Source organism: Ambystoma mexicanum, chromosome 12 (genome assembly GCF_040938575.1).
Source record: "Ambystoma mexicanum isolate Mex_15411 chromosome 12, UKY_AmexF1_1, whole genome shotgun sequence".
Lineage (NCBI taxonomy): Eukaryota > Metazoa > Chordata > Amphibia > Caudata > Ambystomatidae > Ambystoma > Ambystoma mexicanum.
In genome coordinates, this window is record NC_090936.1 from 9,819,477 (window position 1) to 9,838,620 (window position 19,144).

The following is a 19,144-nucleotide window of genomic DNA, read 5'->3' on the forward strand; positions in this document are numbered from 1 at the left end:
TAGGGACCAATTTTAACACTGTAGCACAATGAAAGCACGTCTTGCCACAATGAACTTCCAGGTTTTCTGGCAACACAGGGAACACGTGTGCCTCAAACCAGCTCTGCTATTTCAAACTCATCATGTGGGTCTAACCAGAAAAATTAACCCAAACTGATTGGAAGTCTAGAGCAGTGCCTGCATTATGTAGAATACAAAAAAAAATGAGGGCATACTTCAATTTACCACTTCTAAATAGGGCTGTTTTAGACTACATTTCCCATGGTTTATCAGCATTGAGTGCCGACTAGAACTGATGGGATTTGTAGTCCATTATATCTAGACAGACTCCTGTTAACTTGGACGGGATCATTTCCGAATCTCTCCTCTCTGCAAGATAGGATGCTGCCATCACTGTATTATTGAGCTAAATATGTGTATCAAATGTTATCACTGTCCAACTCACAGACGTAGTCATACTCTATCCAACAACCTTACGCAAGAGTTGCCGTTCAATGCCCCTCTCAGTGAAAGCTTCTTAAATGCCTTTTGACCAACATTCGGGTCCATAACCCAAAGAAATGAAGGAATTGGGCTACCTCTAAAAGGCTACGCAGAATGTGTTTCATTTCAAATCAAACTATTTCTTATAAGAAACGCTGCTAACATAACAGAGGGCCTTCCCCAAAGATTCAAAATCTCTCTCTGATCTGAACCATCAGGAAAACAAACTAAGAATCGTTATGCAAGTCGGACAATTGATCTTGAACAATGTTTCCGTGTTAAATGAGGTGCGGATATGTATCACACAACATCTGTGTCGGTAATCTGATGCAAATTCTGGAGTGTATCTACACTCTCCGAAGAAGCAAAGTCAATATTAAGCATTAAGGAAGCAAGAGATGAATTAAGTAATATTTTATAATGCGATTAATACCGGAGACCAGGCTCTAGGCATGTGTCCAGGATTCTGCCCTGTCTTGCTTCCAAGGCAAACACATTGCCCATGAGCTGTCCTCCCAGTCTATTAGCAATGCTATTGAAGAAACGTTCTAAACAATTCATTGCTGATCACCTACACAACCGGAGCAGGATATACTCTTAATTAACAATAAACTAAACATCAGTGTGCCTGTTTTTCTATATCTGACCAACATATCGGTATATAAGGGAAGTCGAATGTTTACCAAATGTGCCAGTGGAGAACAATAACATTCATATTTTATACAATTTTTACCTCGTGTAGAACATTAGTAATGGCAACATCAACACAACTTTTGTGTCTTTTTTCAACACTGTTCATCGACAGAAAGTCCGACTCAGAGGAGTCAAGATATCCTCTAAATGGGAAAGTGCATTGGAATGGATGTAACTAAGGCCATGGAAACACAGGTTTTCTGGTTACTGGTACTAAGTTCCGTTTTAGTCGCGCAAAGTGAAAGGCGCAGCCACCGCCATTCATTGCACATTTTCCTGCCCAAATGAACAAGTCAACAACACATTAGTTGCAGAGGAGGCCAAACATAGCAAGACGGGCACAAACATTTGCCCAATGTCCCCCCATTAACCCATAAAATCCTGATGCGAAAAGTCAGGGTTATTATATTTGGGAGAATATTTCAATACATTTACTTAAAAATGTGTTTGGCTACAAAAAATGTGGGCGTGGAAAGATGGCTATAAAACATGTGGATATTATGCAATTGCTAAAATATATATATATATATATATATATATATATATATATATATATATATATATATTGTGCAGTTATCTGTTTGGATATGGCAAAGACGTGTGATACAATCCCACCTAAAACCTGTCAAGACATTTCAAACATATATACTGTGGACGTGTTTTTTGTGAGGCTGTAGGAACATTGAAGAAATAAAGGAATTGGTCAGACTCGTCAGTAATACGAAAAACCATTAACTTTGATACATTCAAAAAACACTGACAAAATGGAGTTTGGGTGGAATAAAGATACCATAAAATGGCTGATCTAATTCTTCTGAGAGTCATGAGCATAGTGGTGAGGGGCATATAGTCCACACTATTAATGTAAATGCCTAAAGAGCTTGCCCGAAAGGATGCTCTGAAGTCTAGCGTCTGGGGAACGATCATTAGCCAAAATAAGGTCGGCTTCTATGCATTCAGAATAAGGCACCTAATGATGTGATGGTCTTAATGCGTTATTGGACAATCGTATGAAAAGGTTATCTTGGGGCAAAAATAAGAACCATATTTAGCCTCTTAAGAGGCTTGATATTCCGAAGGTGAGGGTTCTTCCAATTTTTTAGCTCAATCTTAGAGCTTTTGTACCTTTCATTTCTAATGATTCTGATGTCCACTATTTATTTATTTATTGTTTTTTATAACATGCTTAATGCCGGTGCGAGTTCGATTTCTAAGCGCAGATCCAGGATTCAAGCCTCTGTTGCTCTGCCTGGTCTTGCTATGCAGTGGACATTGACAAATAGACAATGAACCATGGCACTATACTCTGTCCTTGATGACAAGGTTTACTGCTTCCATTAGAGCTCCTCAACGAGGTGCATTGGCCACACAGCATCATCTGGGAGGGGTTAAAGATCAGACGGTGAATCTCGATCAATTCTCATATACTTTATTATGATCATTGGAGTACTTATTGAGTTCGGTCCTAGCCCCGGGAAGCTACAGCTGGCTTTACATGTAAAAATAACTACGGCTGGGCAAAGACACACAGTGGAGTGTCTGGCTTCCAGCGGTATTGTGTCCGAGCAGTTGCAAAAGGGTTGCTTTGTACCATTTATTTGCCTGATGAGAGACTACCGCCAGCAACAGAGTAAAATGTGGTCTTAGCTACTTCTACAAAACTTTGATTCCACCCTCCATCTCAAAAAGGAAACCACATCAGAAGTTCAAGGAGAGCGCTCAAAAAGCCTGACTTTTAGTAAATGCACGCGACTGCGGCAGCCAGAGGTGGCGCCAGTGTGCTCAAGAAACCTCAGTATCATAACAGAACCTAACATCTGCTTTCACAAGGCAGAAAAGGTGAATTAACATGCTAGTTATTTATCAGTAACGACTAATATGCTATAAAAGGCATGAGGACGTATTATTGATTTGATCTTGAATGGTACTGTTTCTTTTGATTGTTGTTCAATATTGGGCGTCAATGTACAATATAGGCATGATGGCAGATTTAGAGCTTTTGTAATTGTCCAATTACCTTCACAATTCTACAGGGCATGGAGGAACTGTAATGAAATAAATTATTTAAGAAAACAATTACTCTGGTCCAAATGGAGAAGAATTATAAGAGAACTGTAAGTGAACTCTATGCAAACTTGGCCATAGTGACATTCTGGTTAATGTATTGCTAAATCTGTCTCTCCTTTATCCCACATAAAATAGATGGTATTACTGAAATCCATCTGCTGCACAGAAGGAGCTGTGGCTTGCAAGAAGATGTCTAACACATGTGGTAGTTGCAAACACATGCAAACTTTGAGGACAGATGTGAAATAATGGTGCCTGGCTGCGATGTCGGAGAGCAATTCCAAACTGACTGCGTGTTTCTTTCAAATGCATGTAAATACTTTACGTCAAATATGAATATTCTGGAACTCAACGTACCCGTAATCGGTTCCATTCACTGGAGTCCACGTGTATGTCCGGATCCCTTTGTCGATGTACCTCTGGAAAACAAGGTCAACAAATAAATGAGTGGTTTCCTCCTGGGAACCGTACATCTGTGATTTGTTTGGATACAATAACAGTTTACACCATGTTCCTGTCTCGTGAAAGCTCTAATACGGTTACACATTGTCAGTTTCTAAAAGACAAATAGGAAGTTCCAATATGTTTACAGAGTATACATCTGCTCCACTAGCCCGTACCATTTTTCAATTTCACGTTGGTGATGATGACGACGATTATAATACTTATTATTAATATTATATCAGATTTGTGTAGAGTGCTTCAAGGAAGATTCCTCACACTTCTAAGTGCAGTTATAATGTATTGTCCTCAAAAGGAGAACGAGTTGTGTTGAGGATGCCTAAAATCCTGTTAACAATGTAATTTAACTTTCACCTTAGCACTGTTCTTCATTGTGCTTTGAAGGGGTCTTCAAAGTTAAGAGTTTGGGGACACATTTATTGGGTGGAACCCGAAATCTGTGCATACCCTTATTTACTACACACACAACCAGAGTCCTTCACAAGCAGAGCGAGCACATGTTGGCATATATAGGCATTGACTAATCCCTTTGTTAGATCATTCTTGATTCACATAAGATTGTGCTTGAATATACGCTGTTATCTGGCCCTGGGGCAGGGCACTGTAGAAGTCACAGTGATCTTATCCATCACAACAGTCCTGAACCTCATGAACTTTGCTACTCTTGTCAGGATGCCAAGATTGGAGTCTTATTTGAGTGTTTACGCCTGCCACAGGTTTGTGGGAAGGCCAACCAGCCTGATGCGGCCATTCATTGCATGTGTGACCAGATTCCATGCATTACTAGGTATCAGGTAGACGAAAGATAATCCACGAAAGAAGTGGATATAACATAGGAGAATACACAAAACAAGCTAAGACAAAAAGCAGAAAAAACAAAATGCAGTGAGGGAAAGAAGGAAGAAAAGCAAGAAGGAAAGAAACCTAGAAAACATGTAAAATACAAAAAAGAAAATTCTAATAAATATGGATATTTAGAAATATAACACAACACTATTTTAAATAAAGCCCCTGATGAAGTGTTAAAACACCAAAATGTAATCTGCTACTTTGTCTCAACTGGTCCACATGGCTGAGTGGTAATTTTACGCCTGATTATCATAAATGTTTTTTTCTGGAAAGCTAGATGAGGTATGCTTCCAAACTCACCTCGTCTTGAGATTTAACAAGTGTTTTAAATGTCAGCTCCCCGCTCTGTCCATCAATCATCTTATTTCGGATCTAAAAAGGAAAAACAATATTCTGTAGTATTTATTTTGGCTCAGCAGTAGAGGGATGTTTAACGCAAGGGTTTGAAATCAAATCTTCTTCAGTTGAAATGCCAGCTTGAGCTCAGGCCAAAATAGGCATTTTGCGTCAATTGGCAAAAAAAGGTCAATAAGCAATTGATCAACTAAACATGACCTTGTAAACAATAACAAATTCACAGCAAACAGTTTCAAAAATATGTGAATTAACTTTTGACACGTAAACTTGGGACAATGTTCGTAAACTTCTTTCATGTCAATCCCATTTTTTCACCAGGTGTTTTACATAGCGGGAAAGTCTACAACTTTTGGCTCTTCAGCTATTTTGGACTACAATTCCCATCATCCCCAGACAATGTAGTACATGGTAAGCGCTCTCATAGTCCAAAACCTCTTGGGACTGAAGGTTGAGACCCCTGTCATACGCTGTTACATTCTGTAAAAATCACCCCATCCGTGCCAATACGTGTCCAATCCAGCTGTGTGCACTGATCTTTCGGAGCAACGGAGCATACTGAACTATTGGAGTTATGGCCCTGGACTTTGGTCTTAACATGTGCACCAGCATCCCTCAAAACGGCCTGCTTTTGGCGGGACCCCTTGAAGTGTGACCGAGCCGGCATTGAAAGCCTTCATGCAAACACCTCCTCTGAAAGTCTCTATCCTCTCTGGCATGTGCTGCATCATGAAATATGCAACAGTGCATACTCTGTAGGTTTGACTATGCGAATAAGATCAGGCCAGTGTGCTAAAACACATTTTCTACACAGTTGGTACTAGCGAAGGGGATACTTAGTGCAACAGCAAACACAATGTTGACACCCAAACAAGAAACTTTGACTTTCTTAATGTTTTTCAATAACCATGAAACCCCTTAAATACTTCTTTTTGGTTATACTAAAGGCAATGCCTACAACAAATGATCTTTCATAAGAAATGGAGTTGTTTATGATCGGCGAGAGCCATATGGCATTTTCTGTGGTGATGATGACTTGTTTAATGACACATTGATAAGCGGTAGTAAGATTCCTTAACCATAGCCAGACAACAATTTGAAGAAATAACACACACCAGATGCTGAGTGCACAATGCATGCAGCCAAAAACAAGGGTTGCTCCTCACCTCCACTTTAAATTCATTCTCCAGCTCTGCATCCAGAAAATCCAAGGTGACGGGCTCTTGGGATCTGCGATTCTAGAGCGGAAGAAACACGTCAATGAGAACCCAATGATTTAGTCCAGTCTCTCATGGTGCAGACCACTGTGTCCTTCTGCTCCCCAGCATATGGTGGTCACACCAAACGTCTCCATCACTGGCCAGGGATGAGCTTGGCTTGTGCCTGATGCTTACTCTAGGAAGCTCAGGCATAATACGGGTTTGCGGCCTTTGGGCAAGGCGTATATTCTGCTTCGGGGGGAAGAATGTGCTTTAAATGGAACGACTCACCAGTTTGATAAATAGTCAAGTCTAGTGATGGAGATGTAATTGTCTGCAGACCTGGGCTCTTAAAAGGACCTTAAGTAGCCATACACAGGCAGGTGGAGCCTCACGGAACCAGCAACAGAGTTTTCAAATTAAATGCCAGAGAGAGAGAACACAACCAGACACAGACTAGACAGCACCACACATAACTGGAGAGGAACTGTATTCAGCAGACGGCTTAATGGTAAACACAGTCATGTAATGCAACTTTGGCGTAGAACTTCGGAGGACAAAAAGATCCTAGGAACAAAACTATGATCATGCCAGAATAAACAAAATTAGATTGGGGGAGAGGGACCCTGGGCACACATTGAAATGATCAAGTCTTTGCCCATGATAAAGCAAGCATGCAAATTAAAATTAATTATAAATGCACACATCACAATACGCATGTGATGGCTTTTTGAGAGCAAAACGCATCAAACAGATTTAAAGAAAATTCTGGTAAGTGCACGATATCCAATTTAGAGGCGGGTCACACCAATCGTCTCATATGATACGGCATGAAGCTAGAAAGTGATTATGCAAAGAGATCATTCAACTCTTTCATTCATCAGTTGCTATATTAAGAAGGGCCGTGCCTATGTTATCGCAAAGGTAGCAATCCAATTGCATTATGTTAAGTGGATTTTGGTTGTTGAGTTGTGTTGGTAGTTGCACTTTTCTCTAGTATATTTTGTGTGTTGTTGTACATTTTATAACAGGTCTGATGTTGCCAGGGGGCTTGGGTCAAAGGTTGCTTTTTAGAGAAGGGGTGTGGGTTTGGCTTACTGCAGAAGAGCTGTGCTCAGCTCCTTCTGTGTAAGACTAGTCCATGATGTGTGTGATGGTTGCAGCTAAAAAATGCATTTGGGCTATTTGAGGAGACTGCTGTTAGTGGGGTTGCACAGCGAGGTATGGCCTGAACGGTTAGAGTGCTGATGTTGACTATGGATCTCAGAAGACCTCCAGGCGTACTGATAAGTAACTCAGTGTTGTATCTGCTGGATGGGGCTTTGGAGGTCAAGGCTTTGAAGTTCTGTTTGTTGGAGTCTGGTCATCTTATGAATTAGGAAATCAGGCTGTCTGCTGCCTGCACAGAGGTTTGCATACTATCACTGGAGGATATACTGAGGCGGTATAATCAAACACACAATTCTAAGCCGTAGGCAGGGAGATTTAAAAAAAATACTATCTTTAAATGATTCTAGAAATACAAGAATGCCTAAATGGGCCTCAAAGTGCTATTTATGTCCCTTAAACCATTAACTCCTTTGAGAGAGTGTATAGAAGAGTAAACGGCTGCTCTGGAATGAGGAACATTTTAAAGTGCCTGTTTGAGTTCTAAGAGACCTGTCACTTTTCACTGCTAAATGTACACATTTACACTCATCATCTTACAGACCAAATAACATGTGCTTATTTAGAACAACATTACATGAGGTGCCAACGCAAAGGTCTTGTATGTTATTTTAAGGCAAACCTTTGAGTAAACACTGTTGGATTTGGCATGCAACCATTCTACTGAATTTCCATACATAGGAAGTTGGATGGACCGGGTCAATATAGTGCGTTCTTAAGAGTACATCCTATAGCGAGAAGCTAGACCTCAAGGTCATACATTCAACAGGTCTTTGAAGATCTAGGCCCCAACTGAAGATACAGCATTTATTCATTTCAGAAGAAACTGGGCTGCTTGCTTACAGTACGTTGGGCTACATAGTGGTGCTATGAATTATACGCAGGTATGTCCACTCAACTTTTAGGCACATGCCTACAGTATTTCTATAAAATCCATTCCACTCTTTACATCTCCCGAATAAAGGGAGTTTGGCAATGTTTTAACATTTTGAAGATTTATAATTTGAATACCACTCGGAGCATCTAAGTGCCAACGGAGCACAGGAAAAGAAACAGGACACTGTTCCCTCCAGCGGATTGGGCATCTTGGCTCTGAACTGGAGGTGAACTTCCAGGCATGTCCACTGCTCTGGCATCCCTGACATGGCTCAAGTGGCTTATTCTACATACAAATATATATATACGGTCAGTTCGCTTGTACTGTGTTAGCGAAGGGTTGAAGAGAATGTTGATACAGAAGAAAACAACAAGTCGATACCTTGATTAGTCTTACAAAAATCATTTGTTTTGCATATTTGTGAGCTTTCGTGTAATGTCTCCTCCACCTCCTCAGGCAGAAATGGAATGAAACTTTTGAAAAACATTCCAGCTTACTTTGCCCATCCTGCAGATCCCCCCTTATCTGGGGCTGGGCCTGTCTGTACACGAATTGCAGTTTTCCTCAGAGAGGCATGCATTGGACGTTCAACTCCCCCACACATGGCAGTCTTCAAAGTCTAAATGGTACACTGTGCAAGGTGGGTCAGGGGTCAGTGAAACTGGAGAGCGGGAAAGAAAACAGGCCACCTTGTTAGAGGGCTCTCGGGAAAGCAGGAGGGGAGGGTTAGGTGTTGGTCATTGAATGGGCAGTCCAGTTAAAGCTTGGTATGTCAGGCAAGTCCATTTACACGATCAGTGGTAGCTCAATCATGAACATATCAAGCCTGTGCCTCTTGAGGTCTAAAACAAGAGATGTATGCAAAATAAAAGATTGTGTTAGCCTCATTAAGGTATCAACCCCTTGATTTCTTCTGGATCAAATATATATATATATATATATGTATATATATGTATACATATATATATAACATACATTTAAATATATTAGCTAACGTAGATAAGTGTACATGTGAGTTCTTCACAATATTCCAAAAGCTTATTACTCCATCAATTCAACATTTGTGCTACATTAATAAAAAAACAATACTCTTTTCTTCCATTTCTTAAATATTAAAATATTTAAGAATATTTTGAATGATTTCATGGATAAAATGAAACATTTAAAGGAAAAGTCATCCTTACATGCAATGGTCAGCCATTACCATGATAAACCCACGCCGCATGCATAAAGGCAAGGCCACAGGCGGCAGGCGGGTCCCACAGGAACCGAGCAAAGCAAAGAGAAAAGACACAGTAGAGTGAGTAGGCAGAACCACCAAAGAACATGTGGACATTCCTGTCTCCGCCAATCGCAGAGAAAGAACCTCAGTGGCCAGAAAAACTATTGCCGCGCCATGAACTGAGAGTCTCATATCGGAGCCTAACGTTTTCCTAAAACAAATCTGTCATCAAAGGCCACTTTTTCCCCCCTTTGCCATAAGATGTGTGCGTCTAATTTCAAATGATCCTTAAATTGGCAAGTCCTTTAAAAGCGATTCATATAATTGAAAAAAATGAACAATTGTATTGTTGTTTTGAATTTAATCAGTACTAACACTAGTTCTACAACTACTACCAATAATAAAAACAAAACTAAATATAATAATACATTTCAGCAAGTGTCTTCAATGCTGAAAATAAAGCCCAGACCCGAGGATTGCAGAATAATACCTTGTCTTATAATTTTGTTATTTGGAATTAGAGTCAACATATTTTAGGGGCGGTGACTGTGCGACAAGTGATGCCGCAGCCGAATCCGTCCTAGCACCACCCCGAACAATCTGCGCCACTTGTGGGATCACAGGAGATGGTGGGCGGCTGCGCTGTGATCAGAGAATGGCATTGCCACCTCACACACACTGCGATTGTACTAGTGGCCCCGAGTTGGCATATGTGATGCCAGGCCTGTGGCACAGAATTCTTGGGCTGCGTTCAGGGACTTAATGGCCCTTGTGGGCTCCTGATGTACCGGGCATTGTGTGCAGCGCGCCCCCACCACGGTCCTCCATGGATCCACTGAGAGGTTAGGCGACTGGATCAAGCCCAAAAGGGTTCAATGGTTCCTGAGGACAGGTTACTTAACTCGTGGGATAGTGCTCCAGTTAAGGCTTGCATCTTTTGTATCTGGGGTGCCCCATTGAAAATGATGAACAGTGTCAGAAAATCTCCAAACACAAAATCAGCATAACCGAATGAGCTCCATGATTCTGTGTTGTGGACACAATAGCGGCCTGTAATGTTGGGCGTGGCCTGAGAAGTGTCTACGTCGAGTGGGCGGGCTGACGCGTCATTGCTTCAGGCCAACCTCAGCTTGTTGGATCTCCTCTTCAGGCATTGCATTGTGGGGGATTTCAGGGCACGGGACTCACCGTGACTAGAAAACGAGATGCCATCTTAACTTTGAATCATAACGATAAAGCTAAGGGAAATGAGTTAAGATGGCAGCTTTTAATCGCAGCGCCTGCATGTGGACTTCCTTCCTGTCACATTGGCAGCGGGATTTATTAAAGAATACTGGTCAAGAGGGAGGTTACTTCAAACCCCATCTTGTGACCTCATCTCCAGGGTGATGCTGGTCTGTGGGTTTGATGTAACTCTACTGGTCTGGTCATGTGATCCTGGACTTAAGGACTGCTGCAGCTTGCAGGCTTTCTCTGTGCTTTTCCTCCAATGGGTGTCACCCAAAAGCCACCTCTCTCCTTTTATTTTGGGGCCCGAAGTTGCATTATACCTCTGGAAGGGGTTGCCCATTTTCATAGGCAACAGAGAGTGGTAGAGTAGGCGATGGCTTCCTAACCAAGGCCAAATAATGCTTGCTACATAGCGAGATGATCCCAAGTGCACGCACTTTAGAAGAGTTTGGTGATCACTAGCAACCACCACCACAGGACTGCAGGCTGCAACTAAAATGCTCATATGAACATGCTCTGTGGGGCTATGTAGCGTGTGACGTTTGCCATGTGCAGGGACCTTAGCAACACGGGCTGGAGGTGGAAGTCGGAAGGCAACCGAGTTAATCAAGGCAGCTGCTGCCGCAGTTTCACAAAATAACACAATTCAGAGACTATCAGAGACCAATGTTTGAGTGTCCCCCCCTGCAAGCAAAGAAATCAATGACTTGGACTGGAATCAACCCCCCCCCCCTCCACGCTACTGCTTCAGAACCAATAGCTGTTCTGCTGTTCTGCTGGGTTGCCTTTAATTTAGTTAACATTTTTTAAAAAAAGCATTACATGTTTCATGTGTGTGTTTCGCCTATCCACTTTAGATACGAGGGATTATAAATAAAAATGTGCATGCAGAACAAAGCCAGATTTAGGTCACATGGTGCAACATATGTCAGGCGTGCAGCAGGTTGAGCCAAATGATTTGACGACAATTGTGGTAAAAATCATTCGAATATCACGCAGAATGAATTACTGGCCCATCTATCTATATATATATATATATATATATATATATATATATATATCCATGTCCTGAGAATGTTCTACCCTGGCACATAAGGAGAGGTCGGTCGGAATTATCTGAGGCTCACATCACATGCTCTCCGTAACACAAACACCTGATGTTGTCCATACAGGACAACAGTGGACGCTAGTCCAGTCCTGGTTCTAACTTAGCATCCTGTGACTTCTAGTCCTGGATCTCCCCATTATAATCCCAGCATCCTCAGGTGTGGAAGACTAAAGGCACTGAAGAGGATGTACAGACTATTGGGTGCTCCAAGGGGGAAAGGACCTTGACTCTCCTGGGAAAGGCCGTGGATGGGTCAACATTCCTTCGCAGCATGAAATCCAAACCCGCGACGGCTTGAAAAGGCTGGCTACGCCTTATTTCTAATGAGACCATTTCTTTGCATCCATTATGGTTTTACCATGAACTCAGATATCACTCGGGAGCTGTCAGAGGTTTCCTTGGGACTGAGGACAAGAACAAGTGCTTAGGAAATTGTCAACACATTGGAGATAGCAGTGGCGATCCCACCACGAAGGACACTTGTTATTCTCCAGCCCTCTTCCCCCACTGATCCAATGAAATCACATTTGGCAGGTAAACTAGAGAGCGACCAGTAATTCACAAGTGGGAAACCATTTCACGTCCACTTGAGCTCCAGAAAAGTGCTTGATGGAATCATGGCATCCCGTGACAAGTCAAGTCCACAACAACAATATCAGGCAGGGCGCTAATATGGAAGACTAGAGGATATCCCTTTATATATGAAGATCCAGAACAAACATTTCAGAGATATACAAAGCAAACACCTATTATTGCAAGATATTAAAATAATTATTATTTCTACAAACCATCCCCTACATTATCTCCACTTATTCACTGCTCAAAGATTCTGCTCTTCTCTACCTCATTCCCGTCCTTGCTAACCCCCCCTCTGCCACTGGGACCGGTGGTCCTGATCCTCATGAACCTCAGAGAGTCTCAGGCCCTTCCCACCCGTTATTACCAGGAACCCCTCCTCCCCCCATTGCATTGCCCTGAGGGACCTTGACTGGTGGCTCCACATACCACACCCTTGAGAGCTGCTTGTACTAGCACCCAGCCTGAGGTCCTTCTCCTGCCCCCCCTTAGCACTTCCCTCTTTGGCCCTTCTCCAGCACTTGTCCACTCCTCTGCTCCCCCCTTCCATCCGCTCCCCTGCACTTCTCTTCAATGCACTTGCACGGCCGATTGCCACAAGGCCTAGTAAGACCACAACTGTATATACATTATTGTTGATTTTTGTTTTTTTACCTCTGTTACTATCTGAACTGTTCACTTCCCATTTAACCTTGTGGAACTTTAAAACACAATTCTGGTCTATAAAGCGCCTTACAAATGATCAATTAATAAATAAAAATAAATAGCTTCTAGCTTGTCCCACATGCCAAGTTTATCTCCCCGACCGAGTTTCTTATCGCACACTCTGTATCTACGGACACAACTTTCATCAGATAAACAAGTGGATGAAAACATTAGACTTTCAGTTGGTGAGCAGCAGAAAGCGGATATAGGTCACGCAGCCTTAGCCCCATCCCCCTGTCAATCACTGCTAAACTGTTGGTGCCTTCCTGTTCTGCCACCCTTTTTCCTGCTTAAGCAGCTCAACAGCCTCTTTTCTTTTACAGTTGCAAATGCAAGCGGATCTAGGTTACGTGGCCTAAGCGCCACCACCTTCTTAGCCCTGCCTCTTCATTTCTACTCTTAGATTAAGGGCATCTCTCGCCCGGGCGTCCACAGTGAATGGCAGACAACAAAAAAGGCAATTCCTGTTCAGACCGGGAGGGCCCAGCGCCGGACCCCTGCTCAGATAATAGGTAAGCATCCCTTTGTACCCACAGGCCATCTCCACCATCATCACGCAATGCCGGTGACAATGCCCCTCCTCTAAGGCATATACTCTGCAATCCAGCAACCTCACCCACATCAGCCTCAAGCCCATCAGCATCCCCTCACCGTTCACAAAATGGAGGTTGATGCACGCCAACCTCCGCTCAGCTATCACCCATGCAGCAACCATCGCTGATCTCACCACTATACACAACTTTGACGCCATCATCATCACCGAGACCTGGCTGGCACCCACCCACCCCCAAGAGGTCCTTGTCCCTGACGGCTAGAGCATCTAACACAGAGACCGGCCAAACAAGAGAGTTGGAGGCCTCACAGCCATCCACAAGACCTTGTGGCTCTGCAACAGAAATGATGTTGACAACATTGGCTCCTTCGAAGTCCTCTCCTGCCACTTCCTGCTCTCTCCGACAGACACAGTTACTTTCCATGTCATCTACCCACCACCCAAACTCAACACCACCTTCATCAGAGACTTCACCAACCTGGTAAACACCATGTCCCTTACGCACACCAACAACATCTTCCTTGCAACTTGAACCTCCTAGGAAACAAGCCCACCAAACCGATGAAGGAAGCTCTCTTCAGCCTTCTTGACACCCTCAGCCTCACACAGCACACAAAAGACCCAATGCACGAGAAAGGTAACTTCCTCAACCTAATCATCACTCCACTGCCTTATCTCCACTACAGCTCTCCTCTCCCACTTGACTGGTCTGACCACCTGCCTGTGTCTTTCAACATCCTGCAAATCACCCCAGTCAAGTACTCCCAGCAGAAACCCATCAGACAAACCTTCAGGTCATTCAAGAACTTCCTGGTGGAAGCCCTCATGGAAGACTTTGCCAACCTCCACCCCAAATGCGTAGTACACCCTCAACCAAACTGCGACTCTCTACTGGAAGCAATCAACACCACCTTCTCATCCTCCATTGACCAACATGCGCCTCTGAAACAACGCACCTGAAAACCGAAACCGTCAGCACGCTGGTACACGCAAAAACTCAACCTCAACAAATCACGAAACCTAGAGAAGACCTGGTGCCACTCCAGGACTGCATCCAAAATGGCACTCCTCATGGAACTCAGAGCAACCCTCCTACAACTAATCAACACAGCCAACTCCTCCTACTATCAGAACAGCATAGCAGAAGCTGTCAACAAAATCAAAGCCCTCTTCAAAGCAGTCAAGTACTGCATCAACCTACTACCCAACCCTGCCAGACTACACTCCATCGAAAAATCCACTGCCATCAACACCTTCTTCATCAACAAAATTAGCAAGATTCGCCAGCACATAGACACCAGCTCTGCATCCACAGACTAACCTCACGTCCCTCCTCAGGAACTCTCCAAACCCTGGACAACATTCAAGACACATTCTACAGAGGACCTGGTAGAAACCCTGGCTGCACTCAGTGTCACATCATATACAAACAACATCCTCCCAGCATCCATCCTCAAGACTCTGCCCACAGCTCTCCGTCCCTACCTGGAGATCATCAACAGCTCCATAATTCAATGCACCTTCCCATCTACCCTTAGGACACAAGCAATCCTCCTTCTACTGAAGAAACCCACTCTGGAACTCGACAACCTAGGTAACTATCGCCCCATCACCCATCTTCCCTTCCTAGGTAGGATCATCGAGAAAGCAGTAGTCACACAACTGCTGCAAAACATTGACACTAACAATCTCTTCCAAAGCTATAATTCTGGGTTCAGACCCAGATGCAGCACAGAGACAGCAACCATCCAGGTGGTTGATGATGCCCTCAACATCAAGGATGATGGCCACCCCAACCTCCTGGTTCTATTCAACCTTTCAGCTGCTTTCAACACAGTGGACCACCAAGCGCATATGGACACCCAACATCAGCGTATTGTGGATTATCGACCTTGTGCTACACTGGTTCAAGTTATACCTTGCCAACCCCCAGAAGTTTGCTCAGATGGACTCCTCTAGATTGCCAATGCTTCCCGTTTCCGGTGAAGTCCTGCCAGCCTATTTTCCTTTGCAAATGATGAGCAGGTCTATTGGATCTAGGCCACATGGTCAAAGCCCTGCCCACCTTTCAATCACTGCTAAACTGTTGATGCCTTTGTGTTCTACCACCCTTTTCCCCTGCTTAAGAAGCACTCCAGCCCCTTTTCCCTTACGGTTTGTGAGCAGGTTCAAGTGGAATTAGGTCACGTTCCCTAAGCCCTACCCACCTTCTTAGCCATGCCTCTTCCTTTCTGCTCTGAAGCCGCTGGGAGCCCTCAAAGCAACACACAACATCCATATCCACCAATACGCAGACAACGCACAGTTATATCTCAACATCAACTCCATCAAGGACATCCATACGCTCAAAACCTGCCTCTTTGCTGATCCAGTTTTGGATGTCCAGTGCATACTTGAAGCTAAACCCCTCCAAGACCGAATTCCTATTCCTCACCAACAACACTGAACACACAGACATGCAGACCTGGCTGTCAACCATTAACACTGAGGGCTTCGTCTCCAAGCTCACCCACTGCACCACGTCCCTTGGGTTTCACATCATCAAACACCTCTCCTTCAAGATAGTCATAGCTAAAAAAAACTCAGACACCTTGGTATCAGCTCTCTCGTCTGTGGAAAGTGAAGCCCTTACTCCCTCTGGACAGCTTTAGATCCACCGTTCATGCATTGGTGCTATCCCACCAGGATGAGGACAATTTCCTCCTCAAAAGCCTCCCATCGTCCTCCCTTATGCCCCTGAGAAGTGTCCTACACCCGGCCGCATGCCTCATCTAGGGTCTATGCACATACCATGACATCACCCCAGACCTCATCGACCTTCACTGGCTCCCATTGCACACACAAATCCCCTTCAAGTCTTACTAAATCTTCCATAAGGCAGTCGCCCTCAAGTCACTTAGCTACCTTATAGAGAAACTCAGCATCTCTGGTGTACAGCGCACCACCAGAAACCAGGACACATGCCGACTTGAAATCTGCTGCTGCAAAAATGAAAGGACCAGAAAACAAGCCTTCTCTGTCTTTGGCACAAGTCTATAGAACCTCCTCCCCATCAGCATCAGACTCGCTCCCACGCACCTACAATACAGAAAAGAACTGAAGACCCACCTCTTCAAGCACTATCACCTCAACAACACCTAGGCCATCATATGGCCCCCCCCGTTCCACCTAATGTGCTAGACGCCGTCCGCCCCTATTTTCTGCCCACCCTGTACAGCTGTACCCCTCCTGTGTATCCTACCCTCCACTGTATATTTCTTCTGTCGTTACCTCTGTAAACGCGCTCTGTTGTGTATCTGTACTGGTGTATACCTCTGTAAAGTGCATTGTTCCTTTTCGAAGTTAGGTCCAGGCTGAGTAAAAGCCATAATAATAATAATACACTACATTCTAACTCATTCTCCAGGGAGCTTTTCTGTTACAGTCTGTCCACTTGAATCATCTATTGAGGGTTTGCTGTAGTGGTTGGCAGTCAGTGGCACAACCCTTGAAAGCTCACTGGCATTCAACCAGATTCCTTATAATTGCAAACATTGGCTACTCTGTGATTCTTTTGTTATTTACCCCTTAGATTTTGTATTGGAGCAAATCACCTGCAACGATGCACAGTGCAGACAATTGACACCAGTCAGAGACTGACATAAAAGAAAGTGGTCACACAAAAGTCTATCATAATTATATAAACAAGGAAAAAAGCCTGCAGTCAAAGAAAATCTCAAATCAAAAATTGGAGCCAACCTCTGCAATTTGTAAAGGGCAATATAAAACAGAGAAAGGGCTAACCACTGTGAGCAGAATACTAAAGGGAATATGAAAATATGAAGCTTAACGCACTAAAGTACAGCTTGAGCACAGGGGGCTATCACGTAGCATCCGATCCGAGCCTCGTGACGGGATACCTACATTATAACCATACGATTCCAATGTGCCCCAGCAGAGCTGGACTTGCTTGCCCCCCGCCCCCACACCCCTCCCTCCTGGAAGAAGAGCCTGATTTTCCTGTTGGGTGGTGTTAATTCATTGCATGAGCGATATAGGACTGCGGCTAGATGACATGGAGTCCATGGCATAGAGGAACATATTGAAGATATTTGGGCTCCCTGAATGGCTTGCTGTCAATCTAGACATTATATTCCACCACATGTGTGTGAGAACGGAGATGGTAACAGATTTTGCTACAGAAATTCAAGAGGATCTTCATTTGCAGGAAGTCCATGATACGAAGAGGGAGTGCCCCTGTCACGTTGCAGGTAATGCTGTGACTTAATCAGTTAGAGAAACCATTTTGGCTGTGTCGAGAAATAATAACATTGTTTGAGCAGATGTAAATACCTTCCAACCTGAGCCTAATGAGAGTCTAACAGCTATGTGCAAATATTAGGAACTTAAGGCACTGACAAACAACTCAGAATTGGCAAGAGCAGAGGCGTTGCTTCGGTGCTCAGTTCACCGGAAAGATAATTGGGTAAATATTGACTGAGGCAGAAGGCTTGGCCTCATAGAGGCAGGGCATAGACATGAGTCTGTGAGTTGAATAGTAGTGGATCAGTGGATTGTTGGTACCGGCTAGTTTATAATTTGATTTATGAAAAGGCCAGACTTAGGGATTCTGTGGGTTATTTTTCTGTTTGTCCCTTTTTTAGATTTGGCAAATTGGGGTGGTAGGTTTGGGGAGCTAACGTTTTAGTTGAACCACCCCTCCTTGGATTCGATTCTGGTTGGAAATTGAAGTGAGAAGCAGATTGCTTGGCGTATGGTGCTAGCATTGCCAAAACCTTTGGGCAATGTTGCGTGTGAGTGCAGCTTCTGAGACGTTTGGGTGTGGTGCAGAGTTGTGGCATTTCATGAATTGTAACATTAGGGCAGAAGATTTTAACTTGGGATTTTATTCAGATGAATGTGCGCAAACAACCATGCCTCAGTAATCACTTAAGAGAGATAAAAGCAGACATTATTTGCCTCGTGGCATCCGACAGGGAGAGGAGCATGTTGCATTTGCCTGCAGTGGTTCTGCTATTGTAATTCTTGCAGACCATAGGGACAGTCGTATAATTCACTCGCACATGGTCATTGATAGGACGCAGGGCACATCCTGTGACTATTATGGGGTCTCCATGTCTGACCAGTCCCCTTTTGGATCAGCATATGGGTGGGACGCACCAACACTAAGCAAATGGTCGTTTGAGAGGAAGTTGTTTGGATGACTGTGTTCACTGAATGGTTTGAGAGTCCTCCACAGGACCGGTCAATGTTAATTTGGTGGATGTCCTGATGGTCTCGTGATTATGGCAGCTTTTTGTGGCGGCCCGCTCGCCTCACGTTCTGCACATATCAGCGTTGGTGTCATTGTAGAGGAGGAGTGCAGATGCACAGTGGGCTAACTTTGCTGAAAATGTTGGGGGGGGGCATGACGTCTGAGGAAAAGGTGCCCCAGCCAAATTAATGAGGACAAGTTGGGGGGCAAACACCCCTGTCCCCCCTAAAATTATGCCCATGCAGATGGACAAAACTCACTAGAAACGGAGCAATTGTCCACACTGAAAGCTGCCTCGACTACACAAGTCACACTAAAACACCTGGTTTTGGTTAGGGCAGAGAT

General features: G+C 43.8%; 1 protein-coding gene across 7 annotated transcripts in view; it reads right to left on the reverse strand.

Moving 5' to 3' along the window:
• Positions 1-19,144, reverse strand: part of CACNA2D1 (calcium voltage-gated channel auxiliary subunit alpha2delta 1) — a 1,412,752-nt gene that overhangs the window by 173,140 nt on the left and 1,220,468 nt on the right. For all 7 annotated transcript variants that reach the window (XM_069627805.1, XM_069627804.1, XM_069627806.1 and 4 more), the window contains 3 exons: positions 6,075-6,146; positions 4,855-4,926; positions 3,601-3,662 (listed from right to left, as the gene is read on the reverse strand). In XM_069627805.1, coding sequence (XP_069483906.1) covers positions 3,601-3,662; positions 4,855-4,926; positions 6,075-6,146 — 206 coding nt within the window. The remainder of the gene's footprint in view (positions 1-3,600; positions 3,663-4,854; positions 4,927-6,074; positions 6,147-19,144) is intronic.